At 43.5% G+C, this 24,901-nt stretch overlaps 1 protein-coding gene across 1 annotated transcript in view; it reads right to left on the bottom strand.

The window, feature by feature from the left end:
* Window positions 1-24,901, bottom strand: part of SDK1 (sidekick cell adhesion molecule 1) — a 1,108,031-nt gene that overhangs the window by 144,644 nt on the left and 938,486 nt on the right. Inside the window, exons 19-22 of the mRNA XM_053556749.1 lie at window positions 23,201-23,393; window positions 17,576-17,674; window positions 8,661-8,852; window positions 5,391-5,512 (exon numbers count right to left, since the gene is read on the bottom strand). Coding sequence (XP_053412724.1) covers window positions 5,391-5,512; window positions 8,661-8,852; window positions 17,576-17,674; window positions 23,201-23,393 — 606 coding nt within the window. The remainder of the gene's footprint in view (window positions 1-5,390; window positions 5,513-8,660; window positions 8,853-17,575; window positions 17,675-23,200; window positions 23,394-24,901) is intronic.

Raw genomic sequence — 24,901 nt, 5'->3', positions numbered from 1 at the left:
AGAGGAGAGTGCAGGGAAAACCCTTGAAGAAATCTGTCTGGGCGAGTATTTTATGAGGAGGACTCCCCAGGCAATTGAAGCAGCTTCAAAAATACACTACCGGGACTTGATCAAATTAAAAAGCTTCTGCACAGCCAAGAACACAGTAAGGAAAGCAAGCAAACAGCCTTCAGAATGGGAGAAGATATTTGCAGGTTATGTCTCCGACAAAGGTTTAATAACCAGAATCCACAGAGAACTCAAATGCATTAGCAAGAATAGAACAAGGGATCCTATCGCAGGCTGGGCAAGGGATTTGAAGAGAAACTTCTCTGAAGAAGACAGGCGTGCGGCCTTCAGACATATGAAAAAATGCTCGTCATCTTTAATCATCAGAGAAATGCAAATCAAAACTACTTTGAGATACCATCTAACTCCAGTGAGACTAGTCTATATCACAAAATCCCAAGACCAGAGATGTTGGCGTGGATGTGGAGAAAAGGGAACACTTTTGCACTGCTGGTGGGAATGCAAATTTTTTTTTTTTTTTTTGTAGAGACAGAGTCTCACTGTACCGCCCTCGGGTAGAGTACCGTGGCGTCACACGGCTCACAGCAACCTCTAACTCTTGGGCTTACGTGATTCTCTTGCCTCTGCCTCCCGAGCAGCTGGGGAATGCAAATTAATACATTCCTTTTGGAAAGAGATATGGAGAACACTTAGAGATCTAAAAATAGATCTGCCATTCAATCCTGTAATCCCTCCACTGGGCAGATACCGAGAAGACCAAAAATCACATCATAACAAAGATATTTGTACCAGAATATTTATTGCAGCTCAATTCATAATTGCTAAGTCATGGAAGAAGCCCAAGTGCCCATTGATCCACGAATGGATTAATAAACTGTGGAATATGTACACCATGGAATATTATGCAGCCTTAAAGAAAGATGGAGACTTTACCTCTTTCATGTTTACATGGATGGAGCTGGAACATATTCTTAGTAAAGTATCTCAAGAATGGAAGAAAAAGTACTCAATGTACTCAGCCCTACTATGAAACTAATTTAGGGTTTTCACATGAAAGCTATAACCCAGTTACAACCTAAGAATAGGGGGAAGGGGGAAAGGGAGGGGAGGAAGGGGGGAGGTGAGTAGAGGGAGGGGGATTGGTGGGATTACACCAGCGGCGCATCTTACAAGGGTATATGTGAAACTTGGTAAACGGTCTGTGAAGCTAGTGAATGATGCCCCATGATTATATCAATGTACACAGCTATGATTTAATAAAAAAAAAAAAAAAGACTGAGTCCATATGCCAAGAGGCCCAGAACATGAAAGGTTGCCCAGGCCAAAGGTAGGCTGATTTGGGGTTCTAAAAGAATAATGACTACAGGTGATTGAAACACACGGAATATACAAATGTCTGTGCCTTCACAGATACTCAGGGAAAGAGATAGCAGGGCAAGGAGAGAAAGAAAGAAAGAAAAATGTGTTTAACATTGGAAGTAACTAGGGAACCAAGTCCTCACTCTGAAAATTGGCAATTAAAGGGAAAGAATTAAGCATTTATTCTGCCTTCCTGTATCTTAGGGTAACTAGGCAGTCTGAAGGATGAGAGGAAGTGCTTTAGTTCAGAGTTCCAGCTAAGAAATAAGGAAAGATTGATAAAATAAACATTTTGAATATCCTAAGAAAATAATTCAGGCAAAGATCATGGATAGATGAGACCATTAGATGAAAAGCTGATGGGGGAATTGAGAATGCAGGAATTGTGCTGTTCAAGTCAGCATCCCTAAGAGTGTGGCAACTATAAGTGTACAGGACTATCTAGGAAGCTCCTGGAAGGAAGGAAGAAGGAAGGAAAAAAGAAGGAGGAGAGGGAGGGTGGAGGTGGGGAATGAAACCTAATAGCCTTTGCAATGATCTTCTAGTTTGCAGGACATGTAGGGGAGAGGAATAAGTCAGGTGACGCCACAAGGAAGTGAACAGGTACATCTGCAGTGCCATGTTCCATGGGACAGATGGCTGGGTTTTGTCCACAGGTAATGGCATGGGGGGAATGGGAGGGGTAGAGGTGGGGGCTCGCCTTTCCATTAACAGAGATTTCATGTACAGCAATACAAAGCACAGGAAGGGTGCTTGGGGATGAGCAGGTCTGGTGGGAGGGATGCCAAGGGGTACAGGGCACTTTCTGGGGAGATGGATATGCTCATTATTTAGATTGTGGGGATACCTTCCCGGGTGCACGAGTAGGTCAAAACTTACCAGACAGTCCACTGAAATACATGCAGTTCATTGTATGTCATTTATAGCCCAGTAAAGTGGTTTAAAATATTTTTTAAAGATTTAAAAGATATGATAATTAAATGCATAATGTGAACCTTGTGTGGATAATGCTTTCATCAAATCACAGTAAAAAAATGTTTTTGGAAAGTTTGGGGATTTTTTTTTTTACTTAATTTTAGCATGGGTAACGATACATTATGAGAGAAAATATCTATATTTTAATATAAAGGAGGGTTTGTTTTTCATATTTCAATACAGTATCTTTAGTTGAAAAGTAATGCCAAAAAATTTCTGATGAACAAAATGTCATAAACAAATGCAAGATTCATGGGCCAGGATGAAGGCATTCTGCACATTGGGATCTTGTCTTTTTAATGTCAAATTTTCATTGAAGTGAGACATAGAGGCAAGTTCACAGACCATATACCTATGCACAAAATGAACACATACACAATCCAGATCCTGATAGTCTGGAATCTTCCTTCCAGCTGTACCCTATCCGGTCAGTCAATGATAACCACAAGCCCCACCACCCCTGCCCCCGGGAACCAGGATTCTAATACCAGATTAGACTTTCCTGTTTCAAAACCTTCTATAAAAGGCGGCATACAGTATATACTCAAATTAGGAGTTTGCCTTCTTTTCCTCAACTTAAGTTTATGAAATTCATCCATACTGGAGCGTGTACTTTTATTTTAGACATGCATGTGAAATACGTGGGGGTGAAATGACATGTGGTCTGAAATATGCCTCAGAATACATCAACAATAAAAGGGGGTTGATGCATATGGCAAAACCTTGAACATCGCTGAACTGGGGGATGGGTATATGGAGGGTGATTATATTATTCTTTCTCCTTTCAGGTATAATTACAAATTTTTAAATTAAAAATACATATATATCAATAATCAAATAGATTGTGGGACACAGGCATGAAGCCAGTACACCATGGGAAACTGTGCTGTCATTTCTTCTTGAGCAAACTAGAACTCACACTTTCCAGATTCTCCCACTGGAGCCTGTGACTAGTGGAGTCCCAGCAGAACGTGGAAGTGTGGCCCATTTCCAGGACTGCTCTGAAGCACAAAATAAAGCTCTAGCATGTTGTGCCATGAAGACATCGCTGGTGTTTCTGTTTCAGTGCCCTACCTACCCTAGCCCAGTAGCACATTTCTTCTGCTGGCAGTGAGCACTGTCACCTCTGCCATTATGGTGCTCAGCCACAGGGCACAGTCAGGCACACCAAGACCAAACCAGGAGCTTCCTCATGGAATGGGCCCATCTCCTTCTTGTGAGAGACTTTAAGATTTTAAAATTGGGCTCGGTGCCCGTAGCTCAGTGGCTAGGGCACCGGCCACATGCACTGGGGCTGGTGTGTTCGAACCCGGCCTGGGTCTGCTAAACAACAATGACAACAACAACAACAAAATAGCCCAGCACCGTGGTGGGCACTTGTAGTCCCAGCTACTTGGAAGGCTGAGGCAAGAGAATCGCTTAAGCCCAAGAGTTTGAGGCCCAAGAGTTTGAGGTTGCTGTGAGCTGTGATGCCACAGCACTCTACTGAGGGGAACATAGTAAGACTCTAAAAAAAAAAAAAAAACGATTTTAAAATTGGTTTTCATGAGATATCATGCTTCTTTTCCTATATTTCCACTAAAGTGTTTTTAAAAGTTTGCTTTTATTATTTTGGTCTTCATTGCCTGGGGGTTTATTTTTTTAAGCAATGTGAGGTAGGAATATATACCACTATATTTCCTAACTAAATAATCATTTCTGCTTTATTCTTGTCTAGATAGCTCACACCTTCAGGATCCTACATAGATTTCCAGAAATATTCACTTAATGAAACTTTTGAAGATGTATACAGGATTGGTTCCCTAATTTATGGCCAATTTCCAGGAGAGAATTGTCTTACAATATAGTACAAGTACTGTCATGAAAATCACTAGGATTTTACTACAGACAATAACTGTTTTGGAACTTTACTACTGCTCATAATTTGGCTCTTTATCTTTTTTCTCCTGCTTCTATTAGAACATGGAGCTGGTGGGTTGTGACACTTTCATCAATGTCAGTGTGATTCTCTTCACGTCAGACCTGCTTAGACCCTGACCCTCTGGCTGCTGCTGATACACTGGAAGCCAGTCTTTCAGTAGTCTCCCCTCTCAAGGCCTGTGTGCTGGGCTCCCAGCTCTCCCAGGCTCCTCCATCCCCCCCACCTGTAGGCCTCTCCTCCACCACCCGCCTCCTTTCTGCCCCCAGATGTGACCTGTCCCTCTCCCAGCAGTGGGTTCTTCTCTCCTCCCAGGGGAAAACTTTTTTCCTTTACAGCAGAAATTGTGTGTGCTTTTGTTGACTGCTATATCCCCCATGCCTAGAATAGAGATAGAATAATATCTCTCTAAAAAATACTGTTAAATGAATATTAATTTTAAGATAGAAAAATTCTTCCAAATAATCCTAATAGCTAAGGGTGATACAGAATTTTTATAAAATGGCTGGGCATGGTGGTTCACACCCAAGAGCCCAACACTCTGGAAGGCTGAGATAGAGGATCCCTCAAGATTAGGAGTTTAGGACCAAGATGGGCAACATAGTGACACCCTGATCTCTACAAAAAGAAAAATAAAAAAATTAGATGATGTGGTGGCTTACTCCTGTAGCCCTAGATACTTGGGAGGCTGATACAGGAGGATCATTTGAGCTCAGGAGTTCAAGGTTACAGTGAGCTTATGACCATGCTACTGTAGTCTAGCCCAGATGACAGAGGGACACCTTGTCTCTGAAAACAATTTTTAATAGTAAGAAAATAAATTTAAAAAAAAAGAAATTTAAAAAACCCAGTCAACTATGCTATCAAATGCTAGGTAGCTATTTTGAAGTACGACTTGAATTTTAATCCTTATGACCCCTTTTCCTTTGGCCTAGGAGCATGTCTGCTTTTCCTTAGTCTTTCCACATCTTGTCCCAGCATTGGAGTTGTCTCCGGTCTCTGGGTCTCCTCCTCCCTGCTCACCCTTACGTCCACTCCAGTTGTTGATCAGTCTATCTGCCTCAAGTACAGGCCCTTGCCTGTACTTTTTCTCCAAAAATGCCAGCTCTCACTTTCACGAGACACTTACCTGACCCTCAACAACCCATCTGGAGATGGACGTCTTCCCATCGTAGCCCGGTCGGAACTGAAGAGTAGCTGAGCGAGGGCTAATGTTAGAAATGACCAGATTTGATGGGGCACCAGGGAGGTCTGGAGATGAATGAGAGAGGAAAGGTAGAGATTTAGATTCTGTCACAACTTAGAAAAGGTATCAAACATGTCAGCAGGTAAACAGTTTTAAAATGATTCTGTACCAAACAAGGATTATTTTCAAAACCGTGAAGCTTTCCCCGGGAATATTATCACAGCCTGGGTTTACTTTAATAGGGCCACCCTTGGGCTCCATGCCATCCAAGGTACCATTAGGAGACATCATGAATGTGGCCTCCTAGATGACAAACTCTCCAGATACTCAGAAGGCTGAGACAAACTCAGAAGGCAGGAATCACATCTTATTCATGTCTGTAAATAGCAGGCAATTAATAGACACTTGTTGCATGAAACAAGGATGAATGAACATAATTCTTCCTAATTCCTGAAACAACACAAAGAATTGAAGGCCATGCTCTCTTTCACAATCACCATGTGCCTTGGAAGGGTGGATGGAAGAATGTAGAAACCCAGTTTTGCTTCTAGGCAGTACAACTTAGGTAAGTGTTCAGGGCTTGAGCCTTAGGCTTTTGGGTCTAGTTTCCAAGACAACCAAATTCAGGTGAAAGTGCAGAACTCTTCCCACTCTGCTGTATTCAGTTGCTCTGGCAACTAAATAAGGTGCAAGGTGGCTTCTGAATAAAAAACTCCCATCATCTGATAGTACCTAGGGCTTAGGCCTACTCATAGACTAATGACCCTTTGGTAGAGGCTGCTCTGCAAAGAGCTTCTCCCACTCTGAAATATAACACTGCTGAGTTCAAAGGGAGAGCATTTATATTATTAAGCAATGCAAAATATCCTAGAGGAAGATAAATGGGATAAAATGGGGGTTGGGGGTGGGAGGGGAAGCAAATGAATGCAAGTGCAGCTTTCAGACTGCACTGAGGAATGATTTCCTAACTTACCAGTGCTTGAGTATTTAAAACCCAAGCACAGGGACAATAAAACTACTTTGGTGATCAATTCAGTGTTGGCACAGGCAGGGTCTCTAAGATCTCAAGGGTCCTTTCCACATCTTGTTTAATGTTTCTGAAGCAGAAAATGTTTAAATGGAAGGGTAAGTGACTCTTTTCTTTATATTTCTCAGCTCTCTGGATTTTTAAAATGGTTCTCCAGTCATTAATGGATATAAACTTTAAGTACAGCAAACAGAATAAAGAGCCCCCAAAGTGACCACCACTATATGATGTTGCTTCCAGCCATTACTTAGATCTTAGGATCAGTCAGCAGTTACAGGTGACCTGTCCTGCAAACAAAACAACAGTAACCCCACGGCTTCCCTTCACCTTGGTTATCAGGGGCTTGTCCAATACATCCAGGCCCCACTTTCTCCTCTAATTCTCTGCATTGCAGTTTCAGGGGTGGTGTAGGTCACAGGGGCCTTTGATAGCTCAGTGAGTCCCATTCCCTGCACTGGATGGACAATGTCCAAGCCATACCAGGAAACCTGTAACTCACACACAGATGTGCTTCCAACGCCACCTTCACTGAGTATACACAGCCACATTTAACAAATTAAAAAGCAGGCCTGTATAATCCCTACTGTTTTGAAACTATTAATGATATTTTAAATATGTGCTTAGGGAACTATCTTTAAATACTTTAAATGTGTGTTATAGTAACTGGCTATTAGTGTAAAATAAATGAAGAAAATGAATCTTCCTGTAACTCAAAGTGTATTTCTTTTTTTCTTTCTTTTTTTAAAAAGGGAGGGGTCACAGCTGCAGCTGCACCTGTGGTGGCAAAGGGTGGTTCTCCCCCATTGTAAAGACTTCTTTCTTCAAAAAGAATACATGTTATTTTACTTATTTTATTTTATAAATATATATTTTTTAAATATGGAAATGCCTTAGAGCAAGCATCCCCCTGAGCAGCAGCCCCTGGGAATTTGGTCTGAAGGCAAATTCATAAGTCTTAGATGCACAAAGTGGAGTGCCAAGCGGTCCAAGGGCCCCTGCCTCAGAGGGGAGGCAATGGCCACAGGCTACAAGTGGACAGACAGATGAAGGCTCTGCTGGGCAGGAGGGCAGCTGAGGGCTGAGTGGAACACAGCCTGGACTGCCGGGTTGCACCCACAAAAAGACATAGCAATAGTGAACACATGCTTTCCTGTAGGGATTTTTTTTTTTACTGCATATACTTTATTCAGTTTTGTATTCTCTTCAGACCTTGCATGTCACTCTTCCCCCCAAATAATTAGGTTATGAAAACTGACCTGGATGTGGGGGCACCCTAAGGGACAAATGCTGGTTTCATATGAATCCTTCTAGCCCTTATGAAGGAGGCAAGGATGCTCTTCTCAAAGACCAAAAGAAAGAAAATTGACATCTTTTAAATGGCAAGAGACTTTAGTTAAAGAATTGAACTGACAGCCCCACAGTGTTTTCTCACATCTACATTGTGAATTCTGTGGAAAAACACCTTAACTTTAAACATAAACTTTAAAATTGGAGAGAAGGAGTTGAGTAGCAATTTTTCAAAGCTGAAATGAGTGTGCTGAACATTTATTTAGGAAGATAATATGAATTTCAAAAAACAAGGTAACAGATATGGCTCATGCCTACAACCACAGAGAAACTCAACAAAAACAGCCGTCTGCACTCTCCTCACTTCCAACGGAGACTTTTTCCTCTCCCTTTATCTCTTTACCTTTTTTCTCCCCATGTTTTGCTACTTCTCTTTCTTAATGTAAACCCAAACTTTTATTGTTTTGTTAAGTGAATAAAGGTTTATGCTTCCTATTCTTCATCTTAATATTAATACTTCCTGTTTGTCTCTCTCTCCGCCCAAACAGTTTGCATTTTACTTTTGTGTGGTTTTTGGTCTGTAGGTTTTTCTGGAGGGTGGGAACTTCAGTGCTAGTTCAGAGTCTAGCCCTTGAGGTCACATTGACACTTTGAGGAATCCAAATCTCTCTCTTACTTGTACGCACATTTCCACAGATCTACACAGTGGCAGAAAGATTTTAAGCCATAATTAAATACTCTGGAAAAAAGGCTGAAGTTGAGTCAACACACAGTTACCCTCAAGTATTTGAGCAGATTGACATTCCCTTTTCAAGAAACTCGATGGCTTCTGCACAAAAGTGGCTTCTAGTATCAGACATCTCTAAGGGACAGGCAATAATAATAGTGATTCTACTGACCTGGGGGCACTCCAGAAGAAATGGTGGAGGAGGTCACCAGGCCAGCCCCCATAGACGTCACAGCAGCCACCTCGATAGTATAGGTGGTGAGGGATGACAGGCCTTGGATTTTATACTCAAGAGTTGTGCTGTTCAGAGTGTGTGTGAGACGAGAGTCATTCTTGCCATACACCTCCCAGGAAATCTGATAGCCTAGAAAGTGACAACACAAGAGATGATTCAGGATCTACCCAATGTCAAGGGCTGAGGCTGGATGCCACACCTTATCTTTGCAGATTTGGAAGAAGGGAGAACTCAGCTAGCCTGCTGAAGGCATGTTAGACCCCAGGGCACCCTGAAAAAAGAAGCGCAGTTGAGGCCCTGCCCTCGGTGCCCCCCAGGCACTCTCATTTGCCCCCCTGCGTGCCACAATGGCTAGTCTTTTCTGGCTGAGTAAGCTCCATGAGGACAATCCTGTCTGATATTCTGGTAACCTCAACACCTGACTCATGGCCCCAAGAAGGATGACAACTGCCAGTCTGCTGTGCTTGACTTGACCTTCTCTTGTCAAATTATGGGTACATTTTCACCAATATTTCCATTTTTATAAGCTGAAATATTCGTAATACAATATCCTAAATCAGTGGCTTGCTCTTGGATTGCAACTAATTTGTGAAACATTTCCTCTTCTTCCTTTATGAAATGGTTGATAGACCACTCTTCCATTTTGCAAAGTGCTTTGCCTGGAAAAGTTTCTTTTTCCCAGTGTGTGAGTTTTGCTCTGAGCTCTACCCTCCCCTGTTTGAATATCCTGTTTTCCCAGCAAATGTGATTCTCCTGTACTCTGTTCAGTGCAGTGGGGCCTTATGATCGCAATTTATTCAACCTCAGATTCCACCGTGATTTGGGGTTTAGAGAAGAAAGACCCAACTCGCTCCTGAATTAACCCCCTTAGAGGTGAGTTTATGTGATTAGAGAATGCTTAAAAGTGCCTTTTAAAGAGGGAGTTGGTGATGGAATGGGCTCCTGGGTCCAGAGGCAAAGGAAAACCACTGAAAATGCTTGCTCTTCCTTCTTTTCAGCCAATAAACCCAGGGATGCTGCAACACGAGGACACATCTTAAACTTCTTTCTCATTCTGATGAAAGTAATAAATAAAGTTAGAAAGTTGCACTTGCAGGTAAATAAGAATTTAGAGGAGAGCATCTTGGGACTTTACTATTAAAAAAAAAAATTAATGTTAGAAGCCGCTCCCTACCTGCTGTCCCACAGTCCTTGTGAGCCCAGCAGCTTCTGTGCACTGGCAGTGATGACCCCAGGCTGGGATAGCACAGAGGGAATAGCAAAGGAATAAGGGCAACCACAGGGAGGCCCAATTATCCCGACTGGTCTGTGCCCCAAATTACCTCAGCTGAGTCAGTGAGTGGATGAAGCTCTCCTACTCCTGGGTCTTGGCCAGGCCCATGTGAATCCCTAAACCACCCTCCCTGTGGCTCACCAAAGGCTCCCAGATGCTCCTTAGGCCTTGTATCTTTTTCCCCACTCACAGAGAGCTGAGAGAAAGCTGACCACCACCACTGCCTGCTCCCCACTCTGGCCCCTAACTTCAGATCTGCAAATCTCCCTACACCTCATCTTCCCCCTGATATCTAGCCTCATTAATTCATTTAATCCTCACAATCCACCTTTGAGGTTGGAGCCATTGTTATTCCTATTTTACAAAAGAGGAAACCAAGGCACAAATAGCTTCGTGAACTTGCTAGAACCACAAATAGTCCTGCTCCAGAGCCCAGGCTCTGCCTGGATGCTGCAATACCTCCCAGGGAGCTTCCTTCTCCACCACCCTCTCTCCATGTGATGAGTAAGCTTGAAAACAACCCTGACCTTGGTAGGTTATGCCTAATGGACCTCTAAATAATTGAAACTCAGGGTCTACTCTGAATGTAAAGGAAGAGGAGTCTTCTTTGTTTAATGTTACAACTTTGTCTGCCCCCAAATTTTATGTGTTTTTTTTTTTTTTGTAGAGACAGAGTCTCACTGTACCGCCCTCGGGTAGAGTGCCGTGGCCTCACACAGCTCACAGCAACTTCTAACTCTTGGGCTTACGCGATTCTCTTGCCTCAGCCTCCCAAGCAGCTGGGGCGACAGGCGCCTGCCACAACGCCCGGCTATTTTTTTTTTTGTTGTTGTTGCAGTTTGGACGGGGCTGGGTTTGAACCCACCACCCTCGGCATATGGGGCCAGCGCCCTACTCACTGAGCCACAGGCGCCACCCCAAATTTTATGTGTTTAAAAGCTGTTGTTTATCAAAATTTACTAAAACACAGTATCTTGTTCATCCTGTTAACCTGTAGCTGAGCCACAATGATTCAGCATTCAGTGAACACAGCGTTGCTGGGATTTAAGTGTTTGGGATACAAACGCAAACCAAATGAACAACTAAATAGACTGATCTGCTCAGGTAAGGCACAAGCTACACACTGGCAGAGAACTGGCACTGGCCCAGAACTTCTGATGCAGGACGGCCCGTGATGCTCACAAGTACACAGTGGCCAGTGCTGTGCCATTTGGTGGGCAAAGATGCCCCCCAGTTCATGCACAGCTTTGGGGGTTGTGTGTGGTGGACCCTGGAAGCTCTGGCCAGCGGATACCTCATCTGGTGTCCATGTGTGAGAGGAGTGAGAAGAGAGTCAGGAGCTCGGGCAGCTTGGCATCCTACCTGCTCCCCCTGGCTGCCTAACTGAGACTAACGACCAAAGGAGCTTCAGAAATAATTTTCTGTTTATCTGAAGTAAATTCTCTACAAGAGAGCAGCACACCCAATCACAAACTGTCTGTCTGCATCCTAGCCCTCATAAACCAGAGTTTACAAAGGGAGAGTGCAAGATACTGAAATTTACAAAGAGAGCTCAATGGGCAATTTACTCCGTGGGCATGTGCCCGCCCCCTGCTCTGAGCTTGCTTCTCATTCCAGGCCCTGAATTAAAAGGGAGGCATTGGGGGCTGCTCGCCGTGGACCAGGGCTGAGAAAGCACCATTTCTGTTTCCACTGGACCTCCAGACCATAAAGCGGCACAATATAGATGACCGGGCAATTAGGCTATCATCAGCTCTCAGCAGCTGCCCTCCACGGCAGTGAGCTGCATTAGCAGAAGTCTCTGAAAGGCTGTGGTGCCACATCATCATTTCCTGAAATTGGTTTTCAGAGGCCAGTTCTGCCCACAACAGTTTTTCTTTTGCTGTACTTTATAAAGTACTCGACCTTCAACATGAAACAGACTGAGCTTCATGGTGCCTCCAGTGTGTTGCATGGGAAATCCATGTCTATATGGGGGGTGCCAACTGATCAAGGGCCAGGGAGCCCCAATGACAGCAGATGCCCCAGGGAGGTGACATTGCCTAGCAAGATAATGACCATCTGATCTCACCACTTTTAGAACTTTCTCCTCTACAGAGTTTCTCAAAGACAGAGTTGCAGGCACCTACCATAGCTTTTGGTGACATGCGGTATAGTGTGAGTGGCAGTGGAAAAAGGCAAAGGCCAGACACAGTGGAAGGGGCACAGTGTGGCTGCCCTGAGAGGAAAAAGCAGAGAGTCTGCCCGAAGCTCTGGCTGAGGCTTCTCTGACTAGACAGCATGGTCATCTCCAAACCCAGGCCTCAGAGGAGGGCAGCTCCCAGCTAAACACCACTCAGAAAAGCCAGAGTTTCTAAGGTCAAGTTCCACAATAAATAATAGGCTACTGCTTGTAACTATAGGTGTTTACTTAAATAAAATAGGAAAAGGAGTTCATTAAGTTCTATTAGATGGTGAAAACAGATGATCATAAATTAGAAGCACTGGCAACCACTGCTTAGCTGTGAAATGCTGGCTCACCTCAAATGATTATGCCATGGATTTTTCTTTAAGCTTTAAAATAAGAATAACGTGTGCAGTATGGTCACAAAGGACAGGGCAAGGCTAAATGTGCGTGCTTATAAAAAAGGAAGTCCTCTGTGTCAAAACCTTATACTAAGGAGTCAGCTACATTTCTAGAAGAGGATAGATTGTGGATCTGAAAAGCCCCCTGGGCAAATGTAAACTATCTGCCTTCTCACCAGCAGCCCCACTTCTGGAAGGACAGTGAGCACAGCGCTAACTCACCCCACAGAGCTGGTCCCTGAGGGATCTGAGCTGGAAGGCCCTCTTCTTCCAAATACAGTAGAACCTTCATGATTGACCACCTCCCTACACTGACCACCTCCTTAAGTTGACTTAATTATCATAGACCGGACATGCACCCCATGTATGTCAGTACAGTAGGCCTAGTTTCTTATGGTGACAACCTCTGCATAACCAACTCGTTATAGTCCCTTGGTTGGTCAAATTACAGAGGTTCTACTGTAACAGGCTCCTGCTGAGCTTTTTCTATCCCCCTCAGTTTGTTTTTCCCTCCTTTGTATGGTTGAAAGCAATATCAAACTAAACTGGTTTCCTGCCATCAATAATATCCCTCTTCTGCCTCCTTTGTTTAATTCCTTCTACTCCAAGTAAATCATTTACATATTAGTACTTAGTGTACATAGTCAGAACTTACAATTCTCTACTAAGAACACAAAACAGTGCCAGCCACGCTCCTTCCAGTCAGTGGAAGAAAGACTGAGCATGACTGTATGCAAGTTACAGACAATGTATCTTCTAGCAGACCTGACTTGTGACCAGCCTTGGACAGATACAAACTGGAACTTATATATAGATCGAAGCAGTCACATGATGGCACAAGGTGAGCAGTGGGCTGGGTATGCGGTGGTCACCTTAACGGAAACTGTAGAGGCTACTAAGCCCCTATCCCAAGGAACATCAGCTCAGAAGGCTGAAGTTAATTGCCTTGACTCGAGCCTTAAAACTAGATCAAGGGAAAAGTGTGACTATCTACACCTACCCCAAGTATGCTTTTCTGACTCTCCAAGTACATGGGGCATTGTACAAGGAAAAGGGACTATTAAATTCTCAGGAAAAGGACATTAAGTATCAGCAGGAGATACTTTAGTTGCTAGAGGCAGTATGGAGACCCTGGAAGGTGGCAGTGAGGCACTGTCATGGACATCAAGGAGATGCTTCCACCATCACTAAAGGGGGACAGTAGGGTCAGTACTGTGGCAAAAAGGGCTGTATCCAAACCATACCAGGTGTTGTGAGTGGCTCCCCTCATCCCGGGGATTCTGGAGCTCTCACCTATCTACTCCTGGGAAAAGAAGGAATGGTTGGCAGCAGAGGGGAACCAGGAAATAGAGGGAGGATGGATAAAGATGCCAGATGGACAAGTAGCAGTCCCCCAGCTTCTAGGAGCCACCGTGGTGACAGGAGTATTTGACGAAGTTGCTGGGCAGGTACTTCTACATCTCCCACCTGGCAGCCCTGGTCAAAACAGTCTGTCTACAGCAGTGGTTCTCAACCTTCCTAATGCCGCTGCCCTTTATTACAGTTCCTGTGGGTCATAACCCACAGGTTGAGAACCGACGGTCTACAGTGTGTCACCTGCTACCAGTTCGACACATGACAAGGATCGATGGTACCCCCAGGAATCTAGTTGTATGGAGCAATGCCCTTCGAGGACTTCCAGGATCAAGGAGACCAAGTCTAGGTCTAGGATCAGAACCTGGTTCCCCTTAAACCAAGGTAAAAAGGACTTTATATCATCATCCTGACCACATGCATGGCAGCGAAAGTGAAAGGAATCCTCACCTGGAGTCATCACAGCTGGCTGAAGAGGGTTTCACTGCCCCTTGGGAAGTAAAGGTAACTTTTAAGATGGTCAACATGCCCCGCTCCAGCCACATACTGGGAGCTGGCTGGTCAACGCACAGCTGAAGCCTGAGGAAACTCCTCAAGGGACTTGTTTAATTGGACTTTGAACTTTGGGAAAAGTTGGGGAAGAATGTCACACAGGGAAAAGTAAAAACTCATATGTATCTTAGCCTACCACCATGGTACTATTAAGGCCTGAGTAGAGTCACAGTCCCTAAAATCTAAGTACTAAAAAGTAATATCAGCACCTCCAGAAGCAAGCTGATATTGAGACCCCAAATTAAAATATATTGAAGTCTCAAAAGGGGTGAATGAGACAGGATACCCAAAAAGGGTGAAGTCTAGGAGAACATGTCTTTTCAAGGAGACCACAAGGATACACCTGCAGGGTCCTCTCCATGGTGACTCAGCTCTTGGGAATTTGTAAACTTAAATTCCTGGAACTTGGAAATGTCCAAGTTCCATGAAATCCTATAGCTCTGAAGGAGCTGGAATAGCATCTCCTGCTTGATTCAAACTGGCCAATAAGAAGGGTACTTATGGGTTGGAACTTTTTAACTGTCAATAAAAAGGGAAAGACCAAGCCAGTTGGGGAGGGTGGCCATTTGGAATTCTTCTATGCCGTAAGCTCCAGGCTGGTAAATAAAGCCTTGCTCTTATTAAAAAAAAAAAAAAAGAAAGAAAAGAATGCAAAACAGATCAGGAGTTTGATGTCCAATCTTAATAGTGACTTTTCCCTATTTCTGAAACTATTACATTGTTTGAGGTGAGTTTTTAAAACCTAAGCTTCTTGAAGGCAGAGCCAGATTCATAAATTTGTTTTATTTAAACGATAAAGGTAGAGGTGCTCTTATGTGATGGTACCTGAGTGCTCCATTCTTTAAGGGGATCTGTTGGTACAGTGACTACAGTATTTTTACTGATCAGCAGTGATGGGGCTGACACTACTTTGCCACACTGCAGGAAAAACTGAAGGCATTCTATGTAGGCACAGTTCCATATAGGAGCAGTTCTGTGTAGCAACAGTGTTCCAGGATGTGCCCTGGGGCACCGGGATGCTACAGTGACCTCCCAGGAGCTTTGCAGGAAAACACAGGGTACTCAATGTTGTTGGACATAAGTGAGGCTCCAGCTTGAGGCAGTTTACAGTTTCAACAGCAGAGCATAACACGCACCTCTGGATACATCCTATCTTTGAAAAACAGAGGTCTTGGTGGTTACCCAGATAAGAAAACAAGTACCAACATGTTGAAAGCCAACATGTAACAGAAAAGGAAGGTGGAGGGCAGCAACCTGATTGCAAGGTTTGAGAAGCTGAGCAGTGCCCAGTGGGTGCACATATCCCATTAGGAACTAACTGTGGTTACTGAAGAAAAAAATGCCAAGTATTTTTTTCTTTCAATTAAAGTGTGTTATTTTAAAAATGGCTATTAAACTGTTAGCACATAAATATTCAAGTTGTTTGGACCTAACTACTTAATAAACAGAAATTTCAGGCATTTCTTTGGCCTAAGGGTGCTTTAAGAAACTTCCTGAGACAGTAAGAGAACTGTGGATGGGACACATGAGCAGCTTACAGTGTGGGTTCGGAGCACAGTTCAAACCCCAGCTCCTGTGCACTGATGGTGCAGAGGAGAGGATGTGGCCACCAGTCCATGCCCTGACATCTCAGTCTCCGCATTGCCAGGACGGGGCTTATCATACCGTGTGTGGTATTGAGAAAATACCTGCTGTGCTAAGGTGCCTGGCACATAAGAAGTGCCAGGGTTGTCACTACTGCTGCCACTACTGTTCCTGGTCTCTGCACAGTATGTGCACTGCTTAGGCTTCTGAGATGCCTCTGGAGAGCACGATGCTCCACAGAACCATCAGTCTCTCAAGGAATGACACCAGCTCCTGCAGGCAGTCTGGGAACATACCCACCAACTGTGTGACAACGTACTTAGCTCTAAACAGACCCATTAGTGTGAGGATAGACAGCTCATTCAGAAGCCGGGGCTGCCTGAAACCTCAGGGCCCATGTAAAATATCTAGGTAGAAGCTCTTGATAGGACAAGAGATGCCACAGGGAAAGGCTGACATACAAGTGTCCACTATATAGTAACCAAACCATAAGAATATTAAGTGGTTTTCTTGAAATCTCAGGAATTTCAAGGAAATTTCAAGAACACCTATTGGTGGCTGAGCTCCTCTAGGCCAGGCTCTGAGCAGCCACTTGATACAACATGCCTCAGTTAATCCTGAAGGTCTGAAAGGTAAGCCAAGGCTCCCATAGTGACTAATATTATGGATCAGGGGCCTCTGCAACTTGATCTGAGGCTAAAGCCTATGCTGGTTTTATCAAACCAATAATTTTTTTTCAAGCTAAGATTTAAATTAAGTTTTAACCCAAAACATTTTTCAGAAATGTCTTCTATAAAATGAAATCATTAAAAGCCCTACAAAAGGTGAGTTGCCTTCCTTAGAGACACCTTAAGCCAGGAGAAGAGAACTTTACTATCCAAGGGCAGTCACTGCTCAGCCCCATGTCCCCACCACACATGCTCAGAGCTTCCTCAGAGGCCTGTCATCATCTTTAAGTTTATCACCACAATCATATGGAGAAGTCTGTCCGCTCACAGATGTGGGACAAGGGCTGAGATGCTGGCATGTGTGCAACCTGGCTGCTCGGGAGAAGAATGCCTGCACACAGTAGGCATTCGGTGCTACTTGATGACAGAAGTAACGGTCACGTACTCTCTGGTGAGGCTCAGTTTCCTCACCTGTAAAGTGGTCATAATATCAGTATTCACCCTACCAGTTGCTACAAGAATTAAGTGAGATAAATGCATATGCACAAATATGTCGTCAAATGACTGGTCTTATTGACCAAAAAACTATAGAGGCTAGTTAGAATAACGCAAACAGAATAAATCTCCAAACCCTGAGGCTGGTGTCCTCACAGTGCAATGCCCCGCAGAAGGTTGGCTCTTCAGGGAATAGTCCTGGGTGCTGTGATTCTGCCACTTGGCCAGGAGGACATTTCAGTTTCCTTCAAGAAGGCTGTGGACACAGGCCCACTCTCTCAGAAGTTTTATCTGAAGCTATATGCACCTCTTTTTGTCAGGGCAAACTTATTTTTTCTTTTTCAGGACACAGGGATACTTACCTGTAATGATGCCATTTTTCTCCAACGGCTCCTGCCAGCTGACCTTGAGAGATGTGTCCAGAATCTCCGTGAAGCTCAGATGTCCCACAGCTCCTGGCTCTACCAATTAAAAATAAAATCATCTCTTAACACAATAGCCCAATTCTCTTTTGATCAACTTTATATAGAAGATTCTAACTATGGAAAGGAAGTGGTGAGCCAGGGCCAACAAAAACCTGCAGGAAATGTCAGTAAAATGTAGGTTTGAGGGAACTCAAGGTGTTAAAGGCATCCCCAGCTTTAATCACGTGTATTACCCAGCTTCATCCCAGCCACATGGGGCGCTTAAATAACTGGCGGCAGGAGATTTATACACAACTCATTTTCTATTTCCTTGATCTGATATAATTAGAACAATCAGGCTGGCTGGATCCTCAAAAGCGATTGACTACACCAAGTGTCCCTCCACATGCATTTGCAGTCCAGTATCCAGCCTGCGTGGGGGCCACAGGAACTTGTGCAGCCCGAGCAGGAAGCCTAGACCCAGGGCAGAGGTAGCCTGGTCCACACCAGGTCCAGCTGCCAACTTAATCCAGAATTCCAGGCTCTAACCCCCACTCACTCTTCTGAAGGATTCCTGAAGGGCAGGACAGAGACCTGAAAAAGGCCCAGCAAAAATGGACTCCTTTCTCTGGAGTTTCTGTGCCTAGCAGCCCTGCTAACGTGAGAGGGCAGATAGCAAAGTTGTGGTTGAATGCTGGAGTTAGAGCTGCACTTAAGACCTGGCTGCTCTATTTGATAGTTATGCAGTTAAACTCTCAAAGCCTTAGTTTGCTCATCTGTGAATTGGGGAAAATAAAAACTCTTTAAGGTAATTGTACAATGAGCCTCACCCTGGGAAAACCACCTTCATGATCATGGTATCTCTCCTGCCAGGTAAGTATTCTTCAAGGTAATTGTGACAATAAAATTTGATAAAACACGCAAGCATTATCTTGTCTCTGGCACCATGAAAATACACAGTGAACATTAGCTGCTATTATTGTGATGAGTTAGCAGCAGCAGCATCTTATCATGAGAACGCAAAGTCATTTCTAATATTGGATTACTGCCATGTGAAAGAAAAGATCTGAGAGTCTAAAACATGAGTTAAAAATCTAAGACCCAGACCCAGGTCAGTGAAGGAATCTGCTTAAGGACATGTGGCCACGAGCACAGAGTCAGTCCTGCTGGCAGATGAATCACCTGTCGGCTACATAGAACAATAGGATGGGGGATGAGCCCGCTGCTGGCTGGACAGCAGGGGTGTCCAGCATGGCTCTGTCCTCATACTTCATGCACAGCTTACCTAGGCTTGAACCCTTTACTGGTCCTACAATAGGTTCATTCAGACTGCCCTCCCTGTGTGCTGATGGGAGCAGAGAGACGATGCCTGGCAATCTGGAAGTGACTGCAGGGGGTGTGTGCCAAAAGTGATGCTCTCAGGGATGCAGGTGACTCCCCAGCCCTACTGATTGCCCCTAGTTTGCCACAGTCTCTCTATAGCTATAGCTGTATATGTGTGGTCAGATGGAAAAGGATGTACTTTGGAGGCTGAAGATCAAGTTGGGGAAGGGGTGAATGAAAGGAAAAGACAATGCTCCCTGATCTCAAGCCCAGGCACTGCACAGTGCCAAATGGTCACTTCCAAGGACAGACTCAGCCGGCTCTCCCTCAACTGCTCTGCTCTCCTCCTGCAGCCCAGAGGCCTGCCACTCTGACAGTGTCACCCATGCCCACCTCTCTCAGTGCCTAGTCCAAGAGCACAGTAAGGGACATACTCAGGGAGGAAGCCAGGACAGGGAGAAGGGGTGATTCAAAGGCAGAAGTGTAGACAAAGGAGGAAAGGAGAATGGGTAAGAGGAGAACTTCCTCCACCTGCGTGGGGAGCAGGTGAGCACCCACCCCATGTGGGGCAGGGAACACACACTCTGTGCCATGAGGTTCCTCTAGAGTACCTGCTGAGAGGTGAGCACTGCAATCTTTTTAGGAATAAACATTTCAATTGTTTTAGCTTAAAATAGGAAAGCATGAAGTCAAGGGTGTTGGCTGTTCTGTGAGACAACAGGGTTTGTGGGCTTCCTAGAGAAGCCTCACCCTTGTGAGTCCCTGTTCTGGCTACTGCCCACATTCTTTACATAGATAGAAGATTTTTAGGGTGAATTCCAATACATGCTACTCAGATGGTACTTGGACAAAGCCTTCTAACACAACTTACAATTTTTTAAAAATGGTAACAGCCTTGGAAAATTCATCTGGGTGAAACTTTCAAAAGACTTTTTATAGATAAGCTCAGACATTCTGACAAATTTCACTTTTCTAGTATGGAAGATGGTAAAATAGAATGGCTGTCAAGACCATCTCATCCTCCCCCAATTGTGAGCTTCCAGAAAGACATTCTGACGGATTTTTGAACTGGCTTGTTCTTGCTTCAATCAATGGAATAGCAAAGAAAGCTTTTTGCTCTTTTTATATTCTCTGTGTTTCTGCTTCCTGGATTTCTGCCCAAATGTGCTGTCCTCTAGCGCTGCTGGAACCAGCTGCCAATGTCTAGGCTTCAAATTTACATTGGTTTCTCTTACTGTCCTCCTCCCCCCACAAGTTTTTACTTGGTTGGAGCTTTGGCAAAGAAGGCCTGCTGGATGTGCAGCTAATGGCAGCCCTGTAGTCCAGAGAGCAGAGGCTCTCCAGCTCATCAAAAACTTCAGTGAGCATCTCCCCACCAACCAAGAGAGTCCAGACTTTTCTGCTCAAGTCTGTACCCCAAAGCCAACTTGAACCCCATTTTAATGTGATAGTCAATATTTATAAGATGCTATATCCTTCTAAATAAAATAAATAGGGGATTCCTGCCTATAAAAAATGGGTTCAGTTAGATAATTCTAGAAGATATTATTTTCAGTTTTCTCTAATGAGATATAAAATTTATGATTGAAAAGCAGACATATACATGTTTGAAAGTATTCATTGAACATTCACCAAGACTATATCCTTAAAAGAACTAAAATCATAGGAAGTGTATTCTCTGACCACAGTAGAATCAAGTCAGAAATCAGTAGTATGAAGACAACAGGAAAATCTCCAGACACGTGAACATTGAATATTTAGAAGAAGACTTCTAAATAATTCATGGGTTGAAGGAAATAAAAATACATAGAACTGGGTGAGGATGAAAGCACAGCATACCAAAAGATGTGGGATGTAGGTAAAGCAGCACTGAATTGGAAATTCATAGCATAAATGCTTACATTGGGAATGAGGAAAGCCCTCAAGTCAATAATCTAAATGCTTACCTCAAGAAATGAGAAAAGGAGAGCAAACTAAACTCATAGCAATCAAAAGGTAAAGAGCAAAATCTAAATGCCTACCTCGAGAAATGGCATTATTCAACATAGTACTAGGAATTCCAAAAACTGAAAATAAGGAAAGAAAAAGAGATAAGAAATAAAGGCATGCAGATTAGAAAGGAAGAAAGGGAGGATGGTGGGTGTGGCCATGTGGGAGGAACTCAAAGGATCTTTGTGGCCACAGAACCACTTAGGATCTTAATTGCGGCAGACACACAAACCTACATGTGTGACAACTAACTACACACACAGGCATAAATGAGAATAGATTAAATGGGAGAAATCTGAATCAGATCAGTGAATTGCATCTAAGCCCACATCCTGATGGTTAAGATAGTTATAAGATAGTTACAATGATGTTATAAGATATATGATGTTATAAGATAGTTTTGCAAATGTTAGCTTGGGGGTATCTAGGCAAAGTGTATATGGTTAACTCAGAATTATCTCTCTCAACTGCATGTGGATCTATCACTAGCTCAGTAAAGACTTCAGTTAGACCAAAAGCAGAGGGCAGAGAATGCGAAGTACTTCTGGGGTCTATTCAGAGCAGCAGGTTGCTTTTTATTTCATGTGTATCTGATGTGGTAAGGGTCAGTAGTCTTAGAGGGTTAAGAATCCTGTACTTCCTAAGCCACCAGTTTATTGTAGACCCCAAATCAATGGTGAGACAGCAGCAAGGCAAGGAGAAAGAAAGGCAGGCTGCCCAGGGTCCAGGAGAGCATACAAAGTCAGAGGTCAAAGCCATGGCCATAGTTGGGAGCTGCCAGTTTGGGTTGAAGGAGACCCACACATGTTTGTGGGCAGAGAGAAAGGGGCCCATAGCGACCAGGAACCCTTCCACATAGTTAGACTCTTCACCCTGTGAAAGAGAATAAAAAGAAAGGCTCCAACACTGGGAGAGGGCAGAGGAAAGACCTTCTTGGATGGCCTTGACCTCTGTGTCATTGCTGAGAGGTCAGGGACAGGAGCAGCAGAGTCTGAGTCACACCCAGGGCCCCCATGAGAAAGAGGGACAGCTATAGCCCTGGGTGACTTAAAAAAAAATTGTCTTCCGTTTAGCTCTCCTAATAGAGTATGTACTCATGATAGAAATTAGAAAATATAGGAAAATACAAACAAAAATGTAAACAATACCCATTATCATACCATAGAAATAATGACTCTAAATATTCCGTACAATATTTATTCCAAGGTTTTTTTCTCAGTTCATATACATAGAATTTTATAACATTTGGATCTCAGACAGCTTTATACAATTTTTTTTTCACTTATTGTATTATGACCATTTTCCCTCAAAATGTTGGATCTTCGAAGTTTTGGGCTTTTAAAATATCTCTACAGGGCGGCGCCTGTGGCTCAGTGAGCAGGGCGCCGGCCCCATATGCCGAGGGTGGCGGGTTCAAACCCAGCCCCGGCCAAACAGCAACAAAAAAATAGCCGGGCGTTGTGCCGGGCGCCTGTAGTCCCAGCTGCTTGGGAGGCTGAGGCAAGAGAATCGCATAAGCCCAAGAGTTAGAGGTTGCTGTGAGCCGTGTGACGCCACGGCACTCTACCCGAGGGCGGTACAGTGAGACTCTGTCTCTACAAAAAAAAAAATTAAAAAAAAAAAATATCTCTACAAAATTTTTATTTTATTGTCATTCCATAATTTTTTCAAATCCTCTCTATTTGGAACATTTGAATGCTTTTTATTTTTCTCTCCCAGGTACAAACAACTGTAACAATCTTCTCTGTATGTAAACTGGGTACATCTATGATTATTTTCTCAGGATGGCTCTGTTAGCTCATGTTTTTCAGATGTGCCAGTTGGCCTGTACACAGGGAAGGAGCAGGACAAGCTGACCAGAAGGAGATAACATGAGTCAAGGGGATCAGAGTAAGGGATGGGGTAAGATGGGGTGGGTCCAGGAAGAGTTGCTGGGAGGCAGTAAGGGGACTAGGGAAGTAGGGACTGGAAGTCAAAAGCTAGGTGAAGAATGAGCTCACCAAAACCAAAGGAGTGGCCACAATCAGGATAGGCTCTATCTAGCACAGGCTCTTGTCCCCAGAGCTCCTCCCTTAGTCAAGGTGGTCTTCCACACTCCATGGACTAAGCCTGATTAGTGCCCTCCAGTGACCTACCTCCTTGGGGCTAACAGATCATAAGCATCCTGAGAACACAGGCTTCCTTGTGTTCTGTCTCTGCCTTTACCCAGTGTTGGAATCACAGTGTGTGCCTCTGACAACTGATTTATGGGACACACGAAAGGGTACTCACTATCTTCGTGGGTCCACACGAGCTGAGGTGTGCTTGGAGGCCCATCCCCTGGAGTGGTGAAGCAAAGAACGGAGGTGAAGTAGGCGGTAAACTTCTTCAAGTTGGTTATAGATCCATGGTGGATGCCATGGAAATCTGGGGCAATGGTAACCACAGTGATAGCCTCAGGGACATCCACTGGCCAGGCCAGAAGCTGGGATGGAACAGATTGAAAAAGAGAGCCCTTTTAATTGCATCTGTGTACTCTCACATCTGTGTCAGAATTTTATTTTACAATTAATACATCTTTTAAAAAGTAAAGTTATAATTAAGGAAGTCCATAAATCCTACATTTTATAATCTCATCTTTAAAAAATTGAGTTCAAAAAGATACTTAACAGATTATTGCATATAAACATGCATGTCTGCATATATTTTATACATACATGTATAAATAAAATACCTACTTTAACTTGTTGGAATAATGGGCACTCCCTTAAACCTTCACCTTCTCTTTACTTAACCATGTTATAGAATACATATGTTTTTTAATATTAAGGAATAAAGATGATACCGTCTGTTAATGCAACTGATTCATCATAATGAAATAAATACAAATATTTTCTCAGATAGGCATCTACTCTGATGCAGAAAGAAGTTACAATGTTAGTTATTATTAATATCATACTAGTTTTCCACAAAGGATTTTAAGAGATTGGTTATAATTTTAAAGAAATAAATTACATAATACACATTCTAAGGAAAGTTGTGTTAATGTTTTGATACTATTATGTGTATGTGAGTTTTAATTCCTTTGACACCAAACATTTCTAGGATTAATTAGGTCTGAAAGTGGACATGCTGCAGGACACAATGTGTATTTTTAGTAGATCAAACTGACAAGGAAGCCATCAAATGAACAGTGCAGTCGTGCCAACAAGACTTGACACAGGAGTAAAGAAGGCAAAGTCATCATGGTTGATCAATACAATTTTCTTTCAAAAAAGCTTCTGACTTCAGACACCTCTGAGGAGAAACAAAAGTCAGGGTAAATTTCTAGCTGCCTCTGCCTTTCTAGCAGACAAGCAAGTGTGTTAGTAGTTTGAATCCAAAAGGGGAAAAAAATGAATCGTGCGTCTGAGGAAACAACACTCTCTGAATCCTGAAATTACCATGTATTCAGGCAAACTAGATGGGATCCTTTTGCTATAAAGAGTTTTCCTGACTTCATCTGCCATTAAAGAAGAGTAGTAAATATGTTACAGGTAAAACTAAGAGGGAAGAAGGCCCCCCAAATCTAACCAGGAGAAGTTGATTTAAAGGTAAGATATGTTATTGGAAATTGCATCTGAAGGTGACATCTATGAAGGTGACACATTCTGGTCACGAAGAACAAAGTTGGCTGGTGGAAACTTGTCTGTGTCCATCTCTGACTCAGACAGGTGGGTGTCCTGAATCAAATGGTCTCAGTTTCTTTAGTAGAAAGGGGGAAAGAATAAATATCCTTACTTGATAAAAATACCAAATCCAGTGCCCTTTGCTATAAGTGTATGTTCTTCTGAGAGGACTCCCTTCTGGAAAGAAGTGGGTTGTGCAAATGCTGACCCCAATCACCAAGACAAGTCTCCCACTGGTCACTTCAAATGAATGGCCTTTCTCATAAGAAATTGCTCTCTTAGTTATGCACCATTTTCTTGGTATCTAATAATTTGCATGTCTGAA

Source organism: Nycticebus coucang, chromosome 12, assembly GCF_027406575.1.
Source record: "Nycticebus coucang isolate mNycCou1 chromosome 12, mNycCou1.pri, whole genome shotgun sequence".
NCBI lineage: Eukaryota > Metazoa > Chordata > Mammalia > Primates > Lorisidae > Nycticebus > Nycticebus coucang.
This window is presented reverse-complemented; position numbering and strand designations above follow the sequence as displayed.